The sequence below is a fragment of the Oryx dammah genome, unplaced genomic scaffold (assembly GCF_014754425.2).
Source record: "Oryx dammah isolate SB20612 unplaced genomic scaffold, SCBI_Odam_1.1 HiC_scaffold_5, whole genome shotgun sequence".
NCBI lineage: Eukaryota > Metazoa > Chordata > Mammalia > Artiodactyla > Bovidae > Oryx > Oryx dammah.
Window position 1 is genome coordinate 94,618,412 of NW_024070189.1, and position 23,815 is coordinate 94,642,226.

At 49.6% G+C, this 23,815-nt stretch overlaps 1 protein-coding gene and 1 non-coding gene across 2 annotated transcripts; both read right to left on the reverse strand.

The window, feature by feature from the left end:
• Positions 1-2,407: 2,407 nt before the first annotated feature.
• Positions 2,408-11,537, reverse strand: MRPL4 (mitochondrial ribosomal protein L4). Its single transcript, XM_040240745.1, has 9 exons — positions 11,199-11,537; positions 11,046-11,112; positions 10,817-10,967; positions 7,655-7,706; positions 5,674-5,791; positions 4,655-4,761; positions 4,405-4,514; positions 4,248-4,324; positions 2,408-3,196 (listed from the first exon to the last, which is right to left on the reverse strand). The coding sequence occupies exons 1-9, from the start codon at positions 11,253-11,255 to the stop codon at positions 3,051-3,053; spliced, it is 885 nt and encodes a 294-aa protein (XP_040096679.1). The 5' UTR covers positions 11,256-11,537; the 3' UTR covers positions 2,408-3,050.
• A 7,563-nt stretch (positions 11,538-19,100) lies between these two features.
• Positions 19,101-19,204, reverse strand: LOC120864911. The gene has a single exon (XR_005721262.1). It is a non-coding gene; the product is annotated as a U6 spliceosomal RNA (small nuclear RNA).
• Positions 19,205-23,815: the final 4,611 nt, after the last annotated feature.

The following is a 23,815-nucleotide window of genomic DNA, read 5'->3' on the forward strand; positions in this document are numbered from 1 at the left end:
CAAGAATACTGGAGTGGGTATCCATTCCCTTCTCCAGGGGATCTTCCCGACCCAGGGATGTACCTCAGGTCTTCTGCATTGCAGGCGGATTCTTGACCATCTGAGCCACCAGGGAAGCCCAGTGGGCTTCCACACCAACCACCAATAAGCAGACACCTTCACTGCATATCAGAGCCTCCTGCCTCTCACCCTCTGGATTTCCTGGGGGTCAGTTTCCAGCCCTATTAGTTCATTTGAGTTTTCTGGAGCTTGATCAGCCTCAGCATGGGCATTCTGCCTTCAGGGATATTTTTCAAAGGTTGTGAAGACACTTTGCTCTCTGGACTCTGGGTTAACCAATGTCGTAAGAGGATGTGATAAGGTTTGTTTGTGTTTTGGCCCCGCTGCGTAGCATGTGGGATCTTAGTTCCACGACCAGGGATTGAATCTGGTCTCCAGCAGTGTAAGTATGGAGTCCCAGACACCGGCCCACCAGGGAAGGCCCCCTGTAATAGGCATCTTCATGTAAGAACAGTTCCCCTGAAGAAATGTCTTCACACATCTCTATTTTTAAAAAATATTTTAATTGCAGAGAATTTCAAAATAGGCAACTTCGAAGAGGACATGTGGTGAAGCCACAAGTGCCTACTTTACACTCCTCATGGCCAGTCTCGCTCCATCCCTCCGCTTACTCCCTCTCATGGGTTCAACTACTTCTCTCCCCAGGGAGACCCCAGATTGTGATCTTATTTTGAAACAGGGTTTTTGCAGATGATCAAGTTCAGTTGAGGTCATTAGGATGGGCCCTAACTCATCTTGACCAGTGCTCTTATAAAAACGGGAAATCTGAACACACACACAGACAATACCATTTGAAGATGAGGACAGAGATCAGGCTGATGGATCAAGCCAAGAAATGCCAAGGATGCCAACAGATTTCCAGAAGCTAGGGGAGAGGGATGGGACAGATCTTGCCTCATAGACTCAGAAGGAATCACCCCTACCCACTTTTCTTTTTGGGAGGGGGGATGCTCTGTAAGGTGTTTGGAGATCTTCTCATGCCCCCCTGCAGTGGACTGAGTCATAACCACTGGATCACAAGGGAATTCCCGATCCTGCCAGCATATTTTTCAACATTTTTTTATTTTGTGGCACCAAATCTTTAATTGTGGCATGTGGGATCTAGTGCCCTGACCAGGGATCGAACCGAGGCCTCCTGCATTGGGACCATGAAGGCTTAGCCACTGGACCACCAGAGGAGTCCGCCAACCTTGCCAACATCCTGCTCTTGGACCTCTGGCTTCCAGAAGTGTGAGATAGCACAGTTCTATTGTTGAAGCCCTAGTTTTTGTGTGTTCAGTCATGTCCAATTCTTTGTGACCCCATGGACTGTAGCCCACCAGGCTCCTCTGTCCAGGCAAGAATACTGGAGTGGGTTGCCATTTCCTTCTCTGAGCGATTTCCCGACCCAGAGATCGAACCTGCATCTCTTCCATCTCCTGCATTGGCAGACGGATTCTTTACCACAGAGCCAGCTGGGGAGACCCTCCTAGTCTGTCATGCTTTGTGGTAGCCCAGGAAACATACACATTTTATGCCCTGATTATTAGAAAGCACATTCTAGACCTCAGGTCATTTTTTCTGATTACTTTTTCCACCCTGGATCTCGCTAAGGGATTTCAGTGTGGGGTAACAGGTTCTGACTGCTTTCTTCACTGTTTCCTGATGGCCATGTTGTGGACAACTGAGCCCATTAAACATAGCTATGGGGCTGGGTGCTGTCAGGACAACAGATGTGTCTTTCTTGGGGCCTCGATGTCCCTGCAGAGCTAGTGAGAGGCACAGGCAGAAGCTGGTAATGGTTTGGGTTTAGCCCAGCATTCCCCACCCAGCCTCTGTACCTCTTCCTACTACTGGCTCCAAATAGCTTTATCTTCTTAAAATATTTTTTAAATTATTTTTTAAAATTGAAACAGTTGACTTACAATGCTGTTAGTTTCAGGTGTACAGCAAAGTGACTCAGCTATACTTGCACACCGACCAGGGGTTGAACTTGCACCCCCTGTACTGGAACCTCAGAATCTTAACCACTGGACGGCCAGGGAAGTCTCAAGATTTTTCTTTTTCCCACAGTCAAATCTGAAACTTTAAGGATCACAATTTCTGTCCACTGAGGACGTTCAAAGAATGTGCTGTGAGCTCTCAAGGGACTCCCGAGAGGCATTCCAGAGATGTTTGCAGTGGCGAGCTGCCCAGTCGATGGGTCTCTTTGGCCGCCTGGGTGGGCCTGCAGGCCAGATGGCAGTTTCAGCCAACTTTAAAGAAACCGACCACATTATTCTGTAGTCTGTGTTGTGACTATTAAAGAGATAATAACTTGGGGGGTGGGGGACAGATAACATCAGCAGACTCAAGAATCAGTATGTCGGATTGGTGTTTAAAAAATGTTTATTTGCACATTTATTGACCACATTGATCCTGACTCCATGTTTAGGGAAAATCCCTGTGATGGAAGCCCCAGTTTCCATGTTATATCCATTTGGAGAATCGGGCCCACAGCTGGATGGAAAGATGGTAGTACATGGGACCACAAGCCCCATCAGGGATACGAGCACTTGGTCAGAGCACTGGGATTGGGAGGCAGCACCAGTGGGTTCTCAGAGATGGCTGCTTCTCTGCTGTGTGCTCCCCAAGGCTGACTTGCCCTGGCAAAGTTGATCCTGGGTCATTTCTACAAATGGGGTCTTGAGGCAGCTAGGCACCCAGGGATGCCCAGCACCAGGGAAGGCGCCGAATGGAATTATTCACAAAATGGCAATCGGCTGCTGTGCTTCCTCTCTTTGATTACAAAACAAAATGTGTCTGACACGAAAGAGAGATGTGGTCTCTGGCGAGCTGCCTTCTTCCCAGTATTGACGCCTACTTGGCTGCGCTCTGGGTGTGGCCTCAGCCACCCACTGGGACCAGGGGGCCTGGGATGGGGAGGCGTCTCCCAAACCCACCCAGCGTTTGGCCTGGTTCAGAGCAGGAAGGAGGGTGGTCTGTGTGCCCAGGGGGTGCCGGGTTGGGGCTCAGGGGAAGTCTCGGTAGGGCAGGCGGAAGGGGTAGAGGGGTGTGTAACGTGAGTCATGCCAGAGCAGCTTCTCTTCCAGGAAGGTGACGGTGGGCAGGGTCAGGACCAGGGTCTGGTGTTTGAGCATGCTGTGCACGTTCAGGCCTGGGGGGCAAAGGGAAAGAGGGGCACAGTTAGGGCCAGTCCCCCCTCCCCCAACAGAGACACCGCAGTCTAGTGTAGGGTCCTGAGCCCAGTAGCCTGGGTTCAAACTCTGGCTCAGCCGCTCACCCCTGGCAAGACCCCGGGCAAGGGGTGGTCCTCAGCTCGTCAACGTCAACCAAAACATCCAGGGTACCCCGACTCTGCCCTGTGCCAGGGAAGGGTTCCCACCTCACCTTCCCGTTGGGGAGACATGATAAACAGAGCAGATGAATAAACACAATGTACTGAGGGGCGTCCATGCGGCTGCAGGGAGTGACGAGGCGGGGAGGGGAGGGGAGAAGGGGGAGAGGAGGGCAGCGAGTGCAGGATCTGTGGGCCACCAGATAAGCCAGGTTTTTACCGAGTGAAGTGGGAGCCCTGGAGGGTGGTGGGCAGAGAAGGGAGGGGATCTTATTCAGGTGCTCAGGGGCCCTCTGGTGGCCATAAGTGGGACTGGGAGGGGGATGCGAGATCAGGACAGATTATGGCAGTCAGCAGGTGCCTGGGAACAGGGCAGAGGCGGCAGAGTGGGAGATGCTGAGGGCTGGCCCAGGGTGGTGAGAAGTTGCTGGATCCTGGACACGTTCATAGACAGAGCTGACAGGGTGGGCTAACAGACTGGAGTGGAGGAAGGAGGTCTTATGCGCCGCGATGACTGAGACCCCCATGTGCTGCTGTCCAGGAGGCAGCTGGGCCTGCAATCAGGAGGCCAAGAGAGGGCTCTGGGGACTAGTCAACCCCTTGATGGATCTGGGGTTCTGCTCAGGGCAGCTCTGATCCTGTGTGTCTGAGTGAGGAGCCGGGTGGGAGCAGTCAGGGGGCCCTTGGACTCACTCCACCCCAGCACTGAAATCCAAGCTTGGACTGACGCAACCTCAGAGCATTTCTTTAAGAAAGACATCATTCTCCCAGGGCTGGACCAGCTGGGGGTTGTGTAGGGGAGGGCGGTCCCCCCGCTCGGTGACTGAGTTATAGATACAGGATGTGAACTGGCCTGAGGCCCTTTGCTCACCGACAGCCGGGATCAGGTTGAAGGTCTTGAGCCCGGATGTGGCTGCTACGACGTTCTGGGGCATGTCCTCGTGTTCTCTGAAATAGAGGCCAGGAGGTGAGCCCTGCCAAGGATGGAGCCTGCCCCCCGCCGCCCCTGCCCGGCGCGGCCCCCTCACAAGTCTACAAAAAGGACAGAGTCGCCCCAGCGGCGGTAGCGGGCCAGCTCCATCAGGTACTGGGGGTCTGTGGTGGGCAACTCCAGGGAATCCACGATGTGCAGGTCGTCCTGGTGGGAGGAAAGGATGGGCTGAGTCTCCTACTGGCCCCCTGGGAGCCACTTGGGCCCCCTGCAGATACTCAGGCTCCCCCACCCCCACAGGCCGCATCCCAGCACACAGTGGCTCCCGGCAGCGTCGGTGCTGTTACCTGGGCCAGCTTGACGGTCAGCGCCACCTTGAGGCCTTGCACCCTCACTTTCATGGGCAGCATGTAGTAGTAGCTGGTGGGGCCCCGGGGACCATGGGCGATACCTCCTGCAGGGGCAGAGGGATGTGTGAATGGGTGAAGGCCCCAGCTGGGCTCGGAGGTCAGAAATCTGCCCCAGTGGTGGGCCCAGAGGTGGGAGGAGGGAGGCTGCTGGCAGCCAGGCTGAAGTGCAGCAAAGAGGGTGGGGGTGTCAGGGAGGCGGGGGAGTGGAGGATGGATCAGGCACCACCTGGGACAGGTAACTTTGCCTCAGAGGGGCCTGGTGTCCTCAGCCATCAATCCCGGAGTGAGGATAATTCTACTCGGTTGCTCCCCTTGCTCGGCCCTGGAAGGCAGCAGGGGACCTGATAGGATCCCTCCCTCGTTCATATTCAGATGGAGGCTCGATCACAGAGGGAATCAGGGCTGTGTGCGGCAGCACAAGGGGATTCAAGGGGTGGAGGGGACCCAAAGAGGATCATGGAGGGCTTCCTGGAGGAGGCACGGCCCAAACACAAGGGAAAGTGAAAGTTGCTCAGTTGTGTCCTACTCTGCGACTCCACAGTCCATGGAATTCTCCAGGCCAGGATACTGGAGTAGGTACTCATTCCCTTCTCCAGGGGATCTTTCCAACCCAGGGAAGGTTGAGAGGAATTGGCCAGGCAAATGGAAGATGACTGAGGCAGCTCTATCTGGTCAGGAAGGCATGGAAGGGACAGGGGGAAGAGGGGGTCTGCAGCCCCCAGGGCCTGGAAGGCCAAGAGGAGGGGCTCAGACTTCATACAGGAGCTAGGAGGCTTGGGAAGATCCCTCTGTGTGCTGTGTGAAGTGTGGGCCAGGAGAGCTGAGCTGGGAGGTGGGGCAGAAAGGGGCTGTGGCCACGGCCTGATGAGAGGTTGAGGCCAGAGCTGCGGGGACCTGCGGGGAAGTGCTCAGTCTTGCCAGCCTCTGGCCGCACACACGTGGGCAGACCTGCTCACCTCCTCGCCAGATTGGGGAGCGGATGCTGCCGTGTCTGGCGCGCCCACTGCCTTTTTGCTGCCAGGGCTTCCGGCCACCTCCCCGCACCTCGGCCCTGGTCTTGGTCTTGGCGTAGCTCTGTGGGCACAGAGTGAGGAGAGAGTCAGGTTCACAGGCAGATGCCATCACAGCTGAAAGGCACCAGGCCCACGGACAGGGCAGTGAGCTGGGAGGACCGGCTACTGCTGGGGAGCTGGAGAGGAGGCACCGAGACTGGGGCTCCATCAGGACAAGCAGAGTGCTTTGGGAGGGAGGAAGGGATAAAGAAGTCAAGAGCTCCCTCCTCCACTCCAGAATATCAGCCTCAGAAGGGCAGGGGTGCTGCTGCCTGGCACACAGTAGGTGCTTCGTATTTTTTGAATGATTTCCATGTGTTGTAATTAAAAGGAAGGTAAGGGCTTCCCTGGTGGGCCAGTGGATAAGAATCCATCTTGCAATGCAAGGGACACCGGTTCAATGCAAGGGACACCGGTTCAATCCATGGTCCCAGAAGATCCCACATGCCTTGGGACAACTAAGCTTGTGTGCCACAATTGAAGCCCACCCCCGGCTAGAGTCCACACTCCGAAACAAGTGAAGCCACTTCAATGAGAAGCTGGTACACCACAACAAAGATAGCCCCTGTTCGCCGAAACTAGTGAAAGCCGGCGTGCAACAATGAAGACCCAGCACAGCCAAAAATAAAATAAATAAATAAATAAACTTTTTTTAACAAAAAAAGAAGAAAACAACCTAATTTTTTAAAAAAGGAAGGTGGGGGAATTCCCTGTCAGTCCATTGATTAGGACTCTGTGCAGGGGGCCCGGGTTCAATCCCTGGTTTGGAAACTAAGATCCCACAAGCCAAGTGGCCAAAAAATAAGAATAAAATAAAATTTAAAAAATGAAAGGAAGGTGGGATATGGGGAAAGATGTGGGGGTTAGAATCAGGGAGAGGTGTGGGATGGGGGATCCTGTGAGGCTTCCAATGCCAGGCTGATGACTTCATTCCCAGGGCCATGGGGAGCCAGGCAGGGCTCACAAGACTCGAGGTGGGCACATGAAAGGCAGGGACCCTGACTGAGAACGGCATCTTCCATGCTCTTGGCACCAAATCCAAACATCCCACGTTGCCCCTGCTGACCTCCAGGGCCACCGTGGGCTCCCTCTGATCCCACAGGCCTTTGCCCGTGCCGCTCCCACTCCCTCCATGCCAGCCCCACTGCCCCCTCTACCTACTTAGCTCCTACCCATCACACACCTGAGGTTAAATGCCCCTTTCTTCTGAGACACTTCCCTAATGATGTATTTACAGGCATGACTGACTCCCATTCTCCCATTCTGACTAGACTGGGAGCTTCATGAGGGCAGGGACCTTGCCTGTCATGTCCCCTAGCACAATGGCCAGTACACAGTGGGTGTTCAGAAAATGCCTAGTGGGAATTCCCTGGTGGTCCAGTGGCTAAGAATCCTTAGAAGTCTGGGAGGGGGTGGCTACAGTCCATGGGGTCGCAAAGAGTCAGACACAACTGAGCATGCAGGCACAGACTAGGGCTTCATCAACAGAACTGTACTGTCTCACACTTCTGGAAGCCAGAGGTCCAAGATCAAGATGTTAGCAGGGTTGGAGGACTCCCCTCGAGGTCCAGTGGCCAAGCCTCCATGCTTCCAGTGCAGGGGGCCTGGGTTCAATCCCTGGGCAGGGAACTCGATCCCACAGGCCACAGGAAAGACCCAGAGCAGCCCAACAAATAAATAAAGGTATGAGTATAATCAGTAATACATAAAAATAAATCTTAAAAAATTCTCAGTGCTCATATTTAAGAAAAAGAAAATGGCCCATTGGGGAATGGTTCAGGAGAGAGAAAATGGGGCCTGAGCCAGCCATCCAGAGAAGACACAGCACAGCCTTCCTCTGCTTCTGCCTCTGCCTCACCCCACCTGCCCTGCCTGGGGCACTCACAATTCTCTTGAAGTTCTTCTGCCAGATGGCAACCTGGTGCAGGATATCCAGCCTGCGAAGGAAGGAGATATGAGGGCCGAGTGCACTTAAAACCTTCCCCGCTCCATGAGATGAAAACCTGGGCTCCTCCCATCCACTTCCAGGGCCCTGTGTCTGCTCCAGTCCCTCTCTGGGCCCATCTCGCACCACCTCCAGCCCTGCTCCATGCCCGTTTTGTCACTTCTTTACAGACTAGTTTGCCTCTCTAACCCTATGCTGTCCTGTACAGTGGATGGCCATATCTGCAGCTACTGAAGCCCTAAAAAGTGGCCAGGGCCACAAGACAGTATTTCCTATTTTTTAAAAAACACTTATTTATTTTGGGTTCCCTTGATGGTTCAGTGGTAAAGAATCTGCCGGCCAATGTATGTTCGATCCTTAAGACAGGAAGATCCCACGTGCCTAGAAGCAACTAAGCTCATGGGCCACAACTATTGAGCCTGTGCTCTATAGCCCAGGGGCCACAAGTACGGAAGGCTGGGTGCCCTAGAGCCCACACTCTGCAACAAGAGAAGCCACTGCAATGAGAAAGAAGCCTGTGCACCGCAACTATAGAGTAGCCCCTGCTCGCCACAACTAGAGAAAAGTCCGTGCAGCATTGAAGACCCAGAGCAGCCAAAAATAAACAAATAAAAATTTAAAATATATTTAATTGACTGCATCAGGTCTTAGTTGTGGCATGTGGGATCTTTAGTTCTGGCATGTGAACTCTGAGTTGTGGCATAAAGGATCTAGTTCCCTGCCCAGGGATCCAACCCAGGACCCCTGCACTGGGAGTGCAGAGGCTTAGCTACTGGATCACCAGGGAAGTCCCAACATTTTAGACTTATGAGGCCAAATGAAATATATTACTGAAATCAATCTTACTTGTCTCTTGCCATTTGAAAGAAAATGTGGCTACTGGAAGAACTGAAATTACACATGGGGCTCGCATTGGACAGGGGTGCCAGGCTGCTGTGCCAAGGGTTGGCAAACTATGGTCTGGTTCAGTTCAGTTGATCAGTCATGTCTGACTCTTTGCAACCCTGTGGACTGTAGCATGCCAGGCCTCCCTGTCCATCACCAACTTCCGGAGCCTACTCAAACTCTTGTCCATTGCATTGGTGATGCCATCCAACCATCTCATCCTCTGTCATCCCCTTCTCCTCCTGCCTTCAATCTTTCCCAGCATCAGGGTCTTTTCAAATGAGTCAGTTCTTCCCAACAGGTGGCCAAAGTATTGGAGTTTCAGCATCAGTCCTTCCAATGAATATTCAGGACTGATTTCCTTTAGGATAGACTGGTTGGATCTCCTTGCAGTCCAAGGGATTCTCAAGAGTCTTCTCCAACACCACAATTCCAAAGCAGCAATTCTTCAGTGCTCAGCTTTCTAAGTCCAACTTTCACATCCATATATGACTACTAGCTTTGACTAGACTTTGACTAGCTTTGATTAGATGGACCTTTGTTGGTAAAGTAATGTCTCTACTTTTTAATATGCTGTCTAGGTTGGTCATAGCTTTTCTTCCCAGGAGCAAGGGTCTTTTAATTTCATGGCTGCAGTCACCATCTGCAGTGATTTTGGAGCTCCCAAAAATAGTCTCTCACTGTTTTCCTTGTTTCCCCATCTATTTGCCATGAAGTGATGGGACTGGATGCCATGATCTTAGTTTTCTGAATGTTGAGCTCTAAGCCAACTCTTTCACTCTCCTCTTTCATTTTCATCAGGAGGGCTCTAGTTCTTCTTTGCTTTCTGCTATAAGGGTGATGTCATTTGCATATCTGTGGTTATTGATATTTCTCCCAGCAATCTTGATTCCAGCTTGTGCTTCATCCAGCCCGGCATTTCAAATAACGTATTTTATGGTTAGAGAGGCCAAGTCTGGCCCGCTGCCTGTTTTTGTAAATATGCTTGACTAGAACACAGCCACGCTCATCCACTTACTCACACAGCTGCTTTTGTACAGCATCAGCAAAGATGAGTAGTTGCCATGGAGATATTACAGCCTTCAAAGCTTGTAATATTTACTCCCTGGCTCTTTACAGAAGTTTGCCATCCCAGCTCTAGGCTGGGAGCAACATCAGCAACCTCAGTGCTCATTCACTGCTATATCCCTGACACCCAGAATGGAATCTGGCACCTGGTAAGCACTTCCTAAGTATTTACAGAATAAATAAAATGCTTTCTCTCTCTTTTTTTTTTACCTCGCAGCATGTGGGATCTTATTTCCCCAACCAGTGATGGAACTCATGCCCCCTGCAGTGGTAGCTCAGAGTCTTAACCACCAGGGAAATCCCCAAATACATTGTTTTTAATTTTTTTTCCTTTGGTCACCCCTTAGCAGATTGGGATTCTGTAAAAACAGGGGAGAAACCATACAAACATTATAGTAATAAATTAACAGCCGTTATTATCTGCTGGACACAGTAGACATAAGAGACATCAAACTCTTTGCAAGCGAAAACTTAGTCCTGGGAGTTGGCCCATATACTGTTGAGTATACAGTTTACAAGCTATGTGACCATAAGCAGATTTCTTAACTTGCCTGTGCTGTTTCTTTAGCTACAAAATGAGAATAAAAAAAAATAATAATAAAAAGGAATTCCCTGGCAGCCCAGTGGTTATTAGGACTTTCCACTTTCACTGTGGAGGGCCTGGGTTCACTCCCTGGTCAGTGGACTAAGAGCCCACAAGCCACATGGCCAAAAAAAAAAAAAAAAAGAAGTTAAAATAAAAATAAAATGCAAATAGGCTGAGCCAGACACACAATAAGGACTTAACCACTGTTAGTGCCCATTTTTGCAAAAACCAATAACAGCAACAATAATCAACATTTCTATAGACCATATTATGGGCCAGAATTATCTCATTTAATCTCTTGAGGTTTGACAGAATGGAGACATCGAAACACAGGGGGAAGGTAGGATTCCAATCCAGTCACTCGGGATACAGAGCCCTGTGCCCTTAACCCACAGAGAACGTTACCTCTCAACCTTCACCTTCACACAACTCTGAAGCAAGAAAAACCATCATTCCCTTTTGACAGCTGGAGAAAATGAGGCTCAAGCCCAGGTCATCCTGATTCCTAAACCCCCGATCCTCGTCCCTCTGCCACCCAGTTTACCATTTCAGCTGCCACTGACCTGGGCGCCGTGGAGAAAACGTCTGGGTGCAGTTCGGTCAGACCCACGCGCTCCTGCTCATAGCCCCGCAGAGATTCAACCCAGGCCTGCACCGGACGCCGGTGCAGGGGTACCGGGAGCTCGCACCTGCGCAGTACGGGTGCCTGGGGACCTGGAATGATTGGAAAGTCAGGAGTAAGGGTCAGAGCTCCCAGTCGCCACCCTTCCTGGGGTGACCAAGCAACCTCACCTGCGCTGGCCAAGGGTTCTGGTTTCTCCGCCGACTGCACTGCCTCTTCTGCCAGCACGTTCAGGCCCTGTAAACGGTGGGCAGGAATGAGAGAGAACCCCCCGGGCCCTCTAGCTTTTATCCTCCAACCCCGCCCTCCGTCCTCGGCCTCACCCGGCAGCCCCTGGGCCGAAGCCAGGCCCGGGCCCCGGCCCGGACTAGCTGCTGCATCTTAGGGTAGCTCTCCACGCTTAGAGAGGTCAAGGCTTCCTCCGGAGTCTCGCGACGCCTCGAGATGACGTCACTCCCGCGACACCGCCTGCTCGTCTCGTTTTCGGCTTAGGAAAGCGGGGCATGCAAGATCGAGGACGGCGGGGCTCGCCTCAGCGTTCCCCTACCTCCGCCCCAAGACTAACCCCCCCCCCAAACCCCAATTTTCTCTGCAGGCCTAAGAACCCTCTGCAACCCCGGGAGTGCGAGCCCACAGTGAGAAACACCGCCCCTTTCGGTTCCGCCCCAGGGAGTCTGAGGGAATCCAGCCAATGAAACCTCCCTACTCAAAGGACACGCTCCTCATTCAGCCAATGAGCTGTTAAGTATGAAAAAAAAAAGTTCTGGGGCGGGCACTAAAGGGAATATGGCCAATAGTTGTTACGCTTTTATATCGGCCACGCCCTCTAGGTCCCGCCCCATTGGGGCCCCGAAGACTCTAAGCTGCGGTTTCTACAGGAACGTGAATTTTTGTTTGTTTAAAAGCAGGACTTTATCTCCCGCAGAAAGCCTTCAGGATAGGACTTGGAGGATAGATCCCCAAGGTATGTCTCCGTTCAATGCCTCAGGTTAGGGATGTGTCTCCCTCATCTCCTTGGCCAAGATGTCGCGTCTCATACAGCCCGAGTTCTCAACACAATGGAAAGTCCACAGATCCTAGCTTGCTCTCTCGTCCTCTCACAATAGAAATCCAAATGCTCATTTTAAAAAATATTTTTATTCATTTATTTGTTTATTTAGGCTAGTTCTTCCTTGGTGCGCGAGCTTTTTTCTAGTTGTGGGGCACGGGCTTCTAAATGCAGTGGCTTTTTTGCCGAGCACGGAGCTCTAGGCGAATGGGCTTCAGGAGTTGGGGTACGTGGACTCAGTATTTGCGGCCTCTGGGGTCTAGAGCACAGGCTCAATAGTTTTGGCTCACAGGCTTAGTTGTTCCGGGGCATTGGGATCCTTCGTGACCAGGTATCGAACTCGTGTTTCCTGCATCGCCAGGCCGATTCTTTACCCCTACTGAGCCACCAGAGAAGCCCCAAATGTTCCTTTTCTAGGCTCTTTGCCACGTTCCCTGTCGGGCCTCCAGGCGGCGCCACGAGCACATAGCAGCCTTTCTTGCCGGGCTCAGTTTAGTCGCTCAGTCGTGTCCTACTCTTTGCGACCCTATGAATTGCAGCACGCCAGGCCTCCCTGTCCATCACCACCTCCCGGAGTTCACTCAAACTCACTTCCATTGAGTCGGTGATGCCATTCAGCCATCTCATCCTCTGTCGTCCCCTTATCCTCCTGCCCCCAATCCCTCCCAGCGTCAGAGTCTTTTCCAATGAGTCAACTCTTCGCATGAGGTGGCCAAAGTACTGGAGCTTCAGCTTTAGCATCATTCCTTCCAAAGAACACCCAGGACTGATCTCCTTTAGAATGGACTGGTTGGATCTCCTTGCAGTCCAAGGGACTCTCAAGAGTCTTCTCCCAACACCACAGTTCAAAAGCATCAATTCTTCGGCACTCAGCTTTCTTCACAGTTCAACTCTCACATCCATACATGACTACTGGAAAAACCATAGCCTTGACTGGATGGACTTTGCCGGGCTGAACCCGAGCATTTGGCTGCCAGCGCGATTTGGACCGAGTTCAGTGGCTGAGAACGTGTTTTCAGAGACAAATTCAGTGTACTCATCTGGAAGATGGGGAGGTTGTAAGATTCGATGAAATGACTGAGGCAAAGCATGTCATGCATGAAACATGCAGAGCATTATTATATTATTATTATTAACTGAAGGTGAGTTTTGTCATCAAATCAAGACAAGAACCAAGGCAGGGAAAGGGGTGGGCACTGGAGGACCTGAATGCTGTGCTAAAGATGTAAGACATTGTTTCTTTTCTTTTTAAAATTTTCATCTGATATATGACATATGGATATTTTTGTGAAATATTAATGAAAATTTACAATGTTGTATTTCATTGTGTACTCTACTCTTGTAAGAACTGTGAATGTGTGTTTTAAACTTCACATACTTTGCAATTTCAAAAGGTCTTTTAAATCCTTTATTTTGTATAGTCTTGTTTATTAACTTTATGTTTGTGTAATTCACACACCTAGTAAAGAAAATTTCAAAAACAGCATAAAGAAAACTAGAGTGAATGAAAAATCTGTCTCCTCCAACCTCTGTTCCCTGCTGGGCCCGCCCCACATCCCTTTCCCTTCCCAGAATCCACCGCCACAACCAGCTGTGTCTCTTCTCTGAGAACCAGTTTATTATTTTACAGGCATCTTTTCCAAGTCTGTCCTGGGCAAGAGAATTTAGATTTTATGTGGTGAAGGATGGAACGGCACTTAGTTGCTTAATGATTTAGTGGGCACCTACTGTGTACCGCTGGGGTAAATCCAACAGACACCCTTGAAATACTCACAGCTCAGTGCAGAAGGCTGAGAGATCGGAATGGGGGAGGGAAGTCGATAGAGTCTCTGAGAGCCCAGGGGAAGAACACCTAACCTATAGGGGCAGGAGTCTCACAGGCAACTTCTCTGAAGTTGTAACCTGAGAGCTAAGGCTTAAAGTTCCATCAAGAGTTTGTCCAAAGGAGAAAATGTGATCCAGGCTGAGGAAATAGCAGTTGCAAAGGGCAGAAGTCGGGGCGGGGGCGGGGTGGGGGGGGAGGGAGGAGGGTTGAAGGGGTGGCTGGACCTTCCTAATGGCCACAGGCTTTGTTTATTGACTCATTCATTTTTGTTGACCCCACCTCAGGGTCTTTGCATCGTTGTTCCTTCAGCCTGGATCATACTTTTCTTTCTCTTTAAAGGCTTTTTTTTTTTTTTTTTTTGACGTGGACCAACTCAATGGTTATGAATTTGAGCAAACTCCAGCAGATAGTGAAGGCAGGGGAGCCTGGCATGCTGCAGTCCATGGGGTTACAGTCAGGCACGAATTAGCAACTGTGAACAATAGCAGGTTTTATTTTTTGTTTTTTATTAGTCACTCAGTGATGTCGGACTCTTTGTGACCCCATGGACTGTAGCTCACCAGGCTCCTCTGTCCATGGGATTCTCCAGGCAAGAATACTGGAGTGGGTTGCCATGCCCTCCTCCAGGGGATTTTCTCGATCCAGTCTCCTGGGTTGGGAGACTGGAACCCGTGTCTCCTTCTTCTCCTGCATTGCAGGCAGATTCTTAACTGTCTGAGCCACCAGAGAAGCCCTTATCCTGCCCTATTTTTTTCCATCAGTATTTATCTTCTAATATCTTATATAACTTCCTGGATTTTTTAAAAATGTCTTTTGTCTGTCTCCCCCATTAGAGGAGAAATTTTGTCTCCTCCTTGGCAGAAATTTTGTTCTGCAGCCAGTATAGTGCCTATAACACAGTAGGGACTCAATACATGTTTCTTTTTTTTTTTACTTTTTTATTTTATATTCAAGTAGAGCTGATTAACAATGTTGTGATAGTTTCAGGAGGACAGCAAAGGAACTCAGCTACACATATACATGTATCCATTCTCCCTCAAACTCTCCTCCCACCTAGGTTGCTGCATGACATTGAACAGAGCTCCCTGTGCTCTACAGTAGATCCTGTACTGTATGGATAAATGTTGATTATCCATTTTAGTTTTTACGTATTTATTTTAGTTTTACCTGGGCTGGGTCTTCGTTGCTGAACTCAGGCTTTCTCTAGTTGTAAGACTGGGGACTGTTCTCTGTGGTGTGCGGGGTTCTTATAGCGGTGGAGCATGGGCTCTTCAGCATTCGGGGTTCAGTAATTGCAGCATGCGGGCACTAGAGCGCAGGCTCAGTAGTTGTGGTGCACAGGCTTAGATGCTCCACGGCATGTGGAATCTACCCGAACCAGGGATCGAACCCATGTCCCCAGCATTGGCAGGTGGAGTCTTATCCACTGTGCCACCAGGAAGTCTGGTTTTCCTTTTTAAATATAGCAGTGTGTACATGTCCATCCAGACTCCCTAATATCCTTCCCCCTTTTGAGTGAATCCCTTCATTCATCATCCTGGTGCAGTGCTCAGTCACTCGTGCCGACTCTTGGTGACCCCATGGACTATAGCCCACCAGGCTCCTCTGTCCATGGGGATTCTCCAGGCAAGAATACTGGAGTGGGTTGCTATGCCTTCCTCCAGGGGATCTTTCCAAACCAGGGGTCAAACCCAGGTCTCCCACATTGCAGGCAGAGTCTTTACTGTCTGATCATCAGGGAAGCCCTGATGCAGGTATGTTACCCAAAACAGAATCGTCTCTGTCTCTTGGGTCTCAGGATCTGTATCCGCCCTGAAGTCATGGGCATATAAGGTACCCGATGAATGATTATTTACCCAATGACCCTGGAATCATATAGACACAGGTTTGAATCCAGGGGCTGCTGCTAAGTGGGCAGGTGTCCCTGGGCATGTGGTTATCACTTTCAGAGTTCAGTTTCCCATTGGTAGATAGGACACCCACAACCTCTCACCTGACTAGCTCTGTGGTTGATGAGTTCTCTTTCCTTCCATCCTCGGCCCACACAGTGGGCTGCTCCCCACAACAGAGAGAGCCTGTAAATACCTGACTCAGATCACGTCCCTCCTCGGTTCAGAACCCCCTATGCCTCCTTTTTCACTTAGGGCAAAAGCCAAAGGCCCCACTGGAGCCCACAAGGCCCTGCAAGACCTGTCCCCACCACCTCCCACTGTCCTTCTCTTCCCCTCTCTGGTTTCCAGCGTGCTGGCTGTTCTAGGCTCCCTCTGTGGTGGGGGCAGGGGGAACATTGTGGGGGCTGAGGATGAAAAGAAAGAACTCATCAACCATATAGCCCATCATGGGAGCGTTTGTGTGTGTCCCACCTCCCAATTAGGAAACTCAACTCTGAAAGTGCTAACCCTGTGCCCAGGTAACGCCTGACCAATTAGCAGCAGCCCCTGGATGCACTGGTTTTCTCACCAGAACCTGTCAGTCTCACACCAGCCCCAGGGCTTTTGCACTAGTCATGCCTTCTACACGGACCACTCTTCCCAAAATATCTGCATGGTTCACTCCCTCACCTCCTTGTGTTTGTTTAGTAACTCAATTGTGTCTGACTCTTTGCGACTCCACGGACTGTACCCCGCCAGGCTCCTCTGTCCATGGAATTTTCCAGGCAAGAATACTAGAGTGGGTTGTCATTTCCTTCTCCGGGGGATCTTCCCAATCCAGACTCAAACCCACGTCTCCTGCCTTGCAGGCTGATTCTCTACCCACTGCGTCATGGGGGAAGCCCTCACCTCCTTCGGGTCTTTACTCAAATGTCACCTTCTCAGGTGACACTAGGTCTAAAAATCATGGTTCTGTTCCTACCCCGTATATCTAATCTACCTTCCCAGTGTCATTGTTTCCTGAAATTTCACCACATCCTAACAGATGACATCATGGTCTTATTTGTCCTGCCTCTTTTCTGTCTCCTCCATGAGAACATCAGCTCCTAGACAACAGAGATCTTTGTTTCTTTCACTGTTGGATCCCTTTGCTAAGAAGGAGAAGGGTGCCAGGCACCCAGAAGGTTTCAGTACATAGTCATTGAACAAACAGAAAGTAGAGGAAGCAGTTAGCACATGGCTCCCCCACTGGCATATTGATTGCAAGCCTTAATGAAAGGGGGGTAATGACCTTCAGACCTGCACACCGACAGGCTCAAAGTTTGACCATTTTGGTCCAAGCCTGAGTAGAGGTTGAAGGTCGAGGTGTCCAGCCCTTCCCTATGGCTCAAAGACTCAATTGTAGTGACCTCTGACCCCAGTGGGCCAGCATCAATCCTTGCAGACCAGAGAGGGTCTCTGCTGGCACCGGGCACGATAGCAATTTCGTTGTTGTTGTTCAGTCACTAAGTTCTGTCCAACTCCTTGCGACCTCATGGACTTCAGCATACCAGTCTCCTCTGTCCTCCACTATCTCCCAGAGTCTACTCAAATTCATGTCCATTGGGTCAGTGATGCCATCTCACCATCTCATCCTCTGCCGCCCTCTTCTACATTTGCTTCAGTCTTTCCCAGCATCAGGGCAATTTAGGGAGCATATACTGGAAACTGGAAGGTCCCCCAAGGTCTAGTCATTTCTAGCCTCCCATCGTTTTGCCAGGGTTTTCACAAGGGCAAGAGGTCAAGGCTGGGATATTGGGGGGCAGCCTTCAGATAGAAGATGAAGACCATGGGTGCAGGCTTGACTGGGGGCTCTGACCTCTTGGGGGGAGCTGTTTAAAGTATACCCCCATCATCTGCCAACACAGCTGCTGTTTTGCAGCTCAGTTTGTGGGTAACGGCCAAACAGGTGAGGAGGAGGAGTCCCCATGGAGGTTTTCTCCACTCCCCTCAACCCCTAGGGATGGGCATGATTTGCATAGATGTTTCCATTCTCTTCAGTTCAAGTGGGTGTTTGGAGCAGAAAAAAAGTCTCAAAACCAGCCTCCCAGGTTTTGGCAGAGAGTCAGGCCCCCACAGGGCACATGGGCTCTCTCGGCCTCAGTTTTCCCTTCTGTAGAATGGGAGTATAGTTGCCCTTTCCTCTTTGGTTTGTGTCTGCCTTGAGCCTGTGTACCCTCAGATCACCCACTCCCTGTTCTGTCCCTGCCCCATGGTTAAGGTCTGACCCCTGCATAGGATAGCCCCTCTTTTGCCCACTGCTTTTTGCCCAGATTTAGTCAATGGCAGGCACTAAGGGTAGATCGGAGGGTGGGAGGATGGAACAAGCCAGAGTCATTCTCCCCATTTGCTTCCCACATCATCTCCCACTGGACATAGCCTCCCTCTTTATCAGTTTCTCATCAACATAACCAATCCTGGTATTAAATACCATCTGTTTGAGATACTTGTATTTTCCTAAATTGACTCTGACTCATTTGAAGAGACCCTGATGCTGGGAAAGATTGAGGGTAGGAGGAGAAGGGGATGACAGAGGATGAGATGGTTGGATGGCATCACCGACTCAATGAACATGAGTTTGGGTAGGCTCCGGGAGTTGGTGATGGACAGGGAGGCCTGGCGTGCTGCAGTTCATGGGGTCGCAAAGAGTCAGACACGACTGAGCGACTGAACTGAACTGATGCAATGCAGTTGTGAAGGATTTTTATTTAAGATACAATTTTTAAAAAAAGATGGAGAAGGAAATGGCAACCCACTCCAGTATTCTTGCCTGGGAAATCCCATGGACAGAGAACCTGTCAAGCTACAGTCCATGAGGTTAAGCGAGTTGGACACAACTTAGTGACTAAACAAACTACATTTAGTACAAAATACTCAAATGGAAAAATAAGTAGGTTTATACCTTTATAAATCCAGTGAAGTAAACCAAGGATTCAAAAAATTCTTTTAAGTAATGTACTAATGGTTAATTAAGATTCATACCTCAGGCATTCTTCCCGGTTACATTTATAGTTATATTTGGAAGGTTTTTTTTTAGGTACATTAAAGTGTGACCTGCATTTTAAAAAAAACAGAAATTCTTTTTTTATAGTGCACAGTTCTGCAAATTTCCACAAACATATGTAGTCATATTACCACCACCACAATCAAACTATAGATAGGTTCCATCACCAAAAATTTCCCCCATGCTTTTTTGTTGTCAACCCCTCCCTCCACCCTCAGCCTCTATATATACCTGGTTATTCATTGTCCATATAGTTTGGCCTTTTTTGAAATAACAGAAAGGGAATCATACAGTATGCAGCTTTTTGTGTCTGCCTTCTTTCTCTCACCACAATGGATCTGAGATTCATCCACGTTGTTCTATACCATTGCTTTCTTATACTTACTTGGCTGCACCACGTCTTAGTTGCGGGATTTGAGGGCTTTTTTTTTTTTTTTTTTCCTAATGGAACGCCTCATGAATTTACCTGTCATCATTGCGCAGGGGCCATGCTAATCTCAGTATCATTCCAATTTTAGTATATGTGCTGCCTAAGTGGGCACCACATGTGAGGTCTTTAGTTGCGGCAGGCAAACTGTTAATTGCAGCCTGTGGGATCTAGTTCCCTGATCAGGGATCGAATCCAGGTCTCCCACATTGGGAGCCTGGAATCTTAGCCACCAGACCTCCAGGGAAGTCCCACCACTAGTTCCTTTGAGAACTTGAAGTTTCAGATGTTGTATTCCTGAGTGGTCTTCCATGTGAAGACAAACTGTAGCATGTCTACTCATTCGTTAAAGGAGCTGCTGTGAGCTTCTGATGGGTTGATATTCACACAGGACCTGGGACAGTAAACTGGCGCATGGTGTGTGTGTCAGCTGTTATTACTATGCTGGAGCGGGGCTGAAGTGGGCCACAGGGGCTCCCCTCCCCTCACTGCACGTCTCCCTCATCTAGAAGAGAGAGCCAACCCTTCCCAGGCTCAACGGGCTGCGGCTCCATCTGGTGCCGACGTGGCAGGGGTGGCCTCCCCCAGCGGCCTCCCTACCCCATCCCTGAAGCTGAAAGTGGGCCTCGAGCCCATGGGTGGATGAAACGAGGCCACTGCAGCTCCACTGCCTGCCAAGATCAGCATCTGGAAAGCCTCTCTGCAGCTGGGCCCCTCCCCCCCTCATGCTGAGGTGATGATGAGAAAGTTGGGACCTGTCTCAGACACTTCTCCTCCTGCCAAAACCTGAGAGCTAGGGGGTGGGGTTGGGGGGACAGTGGAGGCCCAGGGTGGATCAAGGGACATTCTAGGCCTCATCCTCATAGGGGTGTTCACAAAATCGGGGGTGGAGACTTCCCTGGTGGTCCAATGGCTAGGAATCCAGGCTCCTGATGCAGAGGACCTGGGTTCCATCCCTGGTCAGGGAACTAGACCCCCACATGCTGCCACTGAAAAATCCTGCAGGTGACTACTAAAGACCCCACGTGCTGCAGCGAAGACCTGGTACAGCCCAAATAAATAGATTAAAAAATTTTTTTAATTGGGGAAGAGTGGGATCAGAGGTCAGAGTGATTCCTTCACCTCTGGACTGTGGAGAAGAACATTCTACACCTCACCAATTGGTGATGTGGTTCTGAGCAATAACCACAGCCCTCCTATTCCAAGGCACCAGGGCAGGGATAGGGTGGGGGTGGGGGTGTGGTTGGGGGTGGGGTGGGGTTGGGGCGGGGTTCACTGCATCAGGAGTGGGACAGGGACTTGGGATAAAAAAAGAAGAGCAGAGAGGGCTCTGGTTCAAATCCCACCATGACTGTATGCCTCAATTTCTTCATCTTTAAAATGGGGTGATGTGGAAAATGCAAAACTGTGGGGACAGTGAAAAAAACCAATGGTTGTCAGTGATTAAGGATGAGGGAGGGGTATGAATGGCCAGAGCACAGAGGATTTTTAGAGCAGTGAAACTATTCTGTATGATACTATAAGGGCGGATAGGTGCCATTATTTTTTCTTCCATTTTTTTCCCCATTTCGTTTAGTCACTAAGTCATATCTGACTCTTTTACAACTCCATGGACTGTAGCCCACCGGGCTCCTCTGTTGGTGGAATTTTCCAGGCAGGAATACTGGAGTGGGTTGCCACTTCCTTCTCCAGGGGATCTTTCTGACCCAGGGATCGAACCCACATCTCCTGCACTGGCAGGTGGATTCTTTACCACTGAGCCACCAGGGAAGCCCATGCATCATTATACATTTGACCAAACCCATAGAATGTACAAAACTAAGAGTGAACACCATGTACACCACGGACTTGGGGGGTGATAACGATGTGTGTTTGTAGGTTCATCGGTGGTGACAAATGTGCTACTCTGGGGGGCAGCTGTTGACATTGGGGGAAGCTATGCATGTAAGAGCGGGTAGATGGGCCATTCTCTGTACTTTCTGCTCAGTTTTCCTGTGAACCTGAGATTGTTCTAAAAAACTAAAGTCTAGGGACTTCCCTGGTGGTCCAACGGTTAAGTGCTTCCAATGCAAGGGGTGCAACTTGGACTCCTGGTCTGGGAACTAAGATCCCATATGCCACTTGCTGCAGCCAAAAAATGAAAGAAAAAGAAAGTCCATATAAAAAATGGAATTATGATGATAACAATAATACCCACCTCCTGGGCGTGGAGGACTCCTGCAGCCGCACCCAGCACAGTCTGTCTGTGTCTGCGAGCCTTAGCCATTAGTGTCGGTGGCCCTGTAATTAGTGAAGGCTGCTCCAAGCCTCTTCCTTTTCTTCTTTTTCCCTTGCTTGGGAGCTCAGTAAGAAAAGGGCCCCATTTCCTTCCTCTTCCACTGTTCTCTCACTCAGAGATTCCCCCCTCCCTGAGTCCCCGCCACAGGGAGGTTCCAGCTTTCCTCTTGACAACCCGCCCTGCCGCCCAGACGATCTGGGTGTCTATGCAAGTGGTTTCCAGTTCTCTAGCCTGTCCCCTCAGCTGACCCAGTGTAGATCTCATATGGCCCCAGTAATGGGAGGTGGAGAGGGAGGCGGAAGTTGCTTGCGGGTGTATCTGTGTGTCCCTGGGGACATCACCTTTGTCTAGGCGCCACGGTACCCCTAACAGACGGCCGGATGTATCTGCAGCCTTGATATTACCCACACACTCCCCCTTCCTGCAGGTCCCTTGAGAGGACGGCAAACTGCTGAGCCAGCCACGGCGAGCTGGGGAGGGGGGCACTTCCTCCCCAGTCTCAGGTCCTCACAGAGGGCTAAGATTTCCGCTCTGATAGCTCCCTTGCGAGGAGAGGACCTGGTTTCTCTTTGTTTTTTTTTGTGTGTGTGTGTGAGTGTGTTTTGTCCTCTGTGGGTTGAACACCTGGTTTCTAGACTTTGCATGGCTGCACTTCATCTGGGCAGAGGATTCTGCGAGGTTTTGCTGAGGTTCCGAGTGGACCCCACCATCTAGACCCGAAGCTGAGTGGACACTGAAATCTGAGTCAGGGAAAGGAGCAAAGTCACTCTCTGGCTTTTTAAAATCTTCTCATCAAAGCCCTGCTACCTCGTGTGTTAGAACCGTTTGGTTTCCTCTGTCTCTTCCTTTGGACTTTCAGTTTTGGATGGCAGAAACCAACAAGGTATCACTATAGCTAGCTCAGAGCATTCTCTGTTGCATTATATAAATATATATGCCACAGACATGCAACACTAATATATTGACTCTTAATATTTATTTCCTTATTGATAACTTAAATATATGTATTCTTAATATAAATTCATTTCATAGCGACATGTTGAATAAATAACACAGGTATGTTTATTGATGATGTTATTGTTGATTTATGTTATTGATACTATTTGTTATTATTATTATTGTTATAGAAACAATTTTACAGCTAAAAAGCCTGGTGATTTGTTATTTCAATGTGATTTTTCATGTCTTCGTAAATTTTTTGAATTTGTAATATGAACTAAAAATTTCAAGCATTCCCTCCCCCATGAAAAGTCTGGTCCCCTCCCACCTGGCCCCCTGCCCCCTCTGTGTCCCTCCCTGAGGGTAACCACTGTGACAGGGTCTTGTGCCTCCCCCCTCATCTGAGATGGCCTGGTTGTCCACAGGCAAATGCGTATGTATTTTCACCTGTCCCCTTGTCTCCCTCCCCGGGGGTAACCACTGTGACGAGGTCTTGTGCCTTCTCCCCAAGACGGCCTGTTTCTCCACAGGCAAATGTGTGTGTATTTATATAATCCTTATAAATAAATATACCCAGAAACGCAGGCAAGGGAGCAATGCAAACTCATCTACATTGTGCTTTTTTTTCATCTTACGTTGAAAACAGTTTCATATCAAGATGACTCCGATTTTCCTTTTTAATAGGCATAAATGGATCAACTTTAATTTCCTTTTTCAAACTTTTGCTTTTCAACCTGATTTATGGAGTATGGTATGCATACAGAAGCGTCACTAAACTTCTCTTCCTCTCTTTTTTAATTGGTTGCATTTTGTGGGATTCAAGCATCCATAATTTAAAAAAAAATTTCGTCTTTTATGAGGCATGAGTGACGTGTAAAATGGTAAGTTAAAGTGTACATCCAGGTGATTTGACATATATATATATTGTGAAAGGATTCCCCCTCATCCAGTTAATGAACACATCCTTCACCTCACGTTTTTATCTTTTGTGTGTGTGTGTAACAGCAGTTCAGTTCTACTCTCAGCAAATTTCAATTCTTTGATACAGTATTATCAACTGTAGTCACTGTGCTGTATATTAGATTCTCAGACTTATCTTATAACTGAAAGTTTGCACCCTTTTGCTAATCTCTCCCCATTTCCTCCCCCCACCCAATCTAGCAATCACCTTTCCTACTCTCTGTTTCTATAAGTTTTTTTTTTTTTTTTAAGATTTCACATATAAGTGATAGCATATGGTATTTAGGGGCTTCCTCTGTGGCTCAGTGGTAAAGAATTTGCGTGCAATACAGTAGCTGCAGGAGACCCTAGGTTGGGAAGATCCCCTGGAGGAGGGCATGGCAACCCACTCCAGTATTCTTTCCTGGAGAATCCCCATGGACAGAGGAGCCTGGCAGGCTACAGTCCATAGAGTTGCAAAGAGTTGAACACAACTGAAGTGACTTAGCACGCATGTGGCATTTATTTGTTTTTGTCTGGCTCATTTCACTTACCATAAAGCCCTCAAAT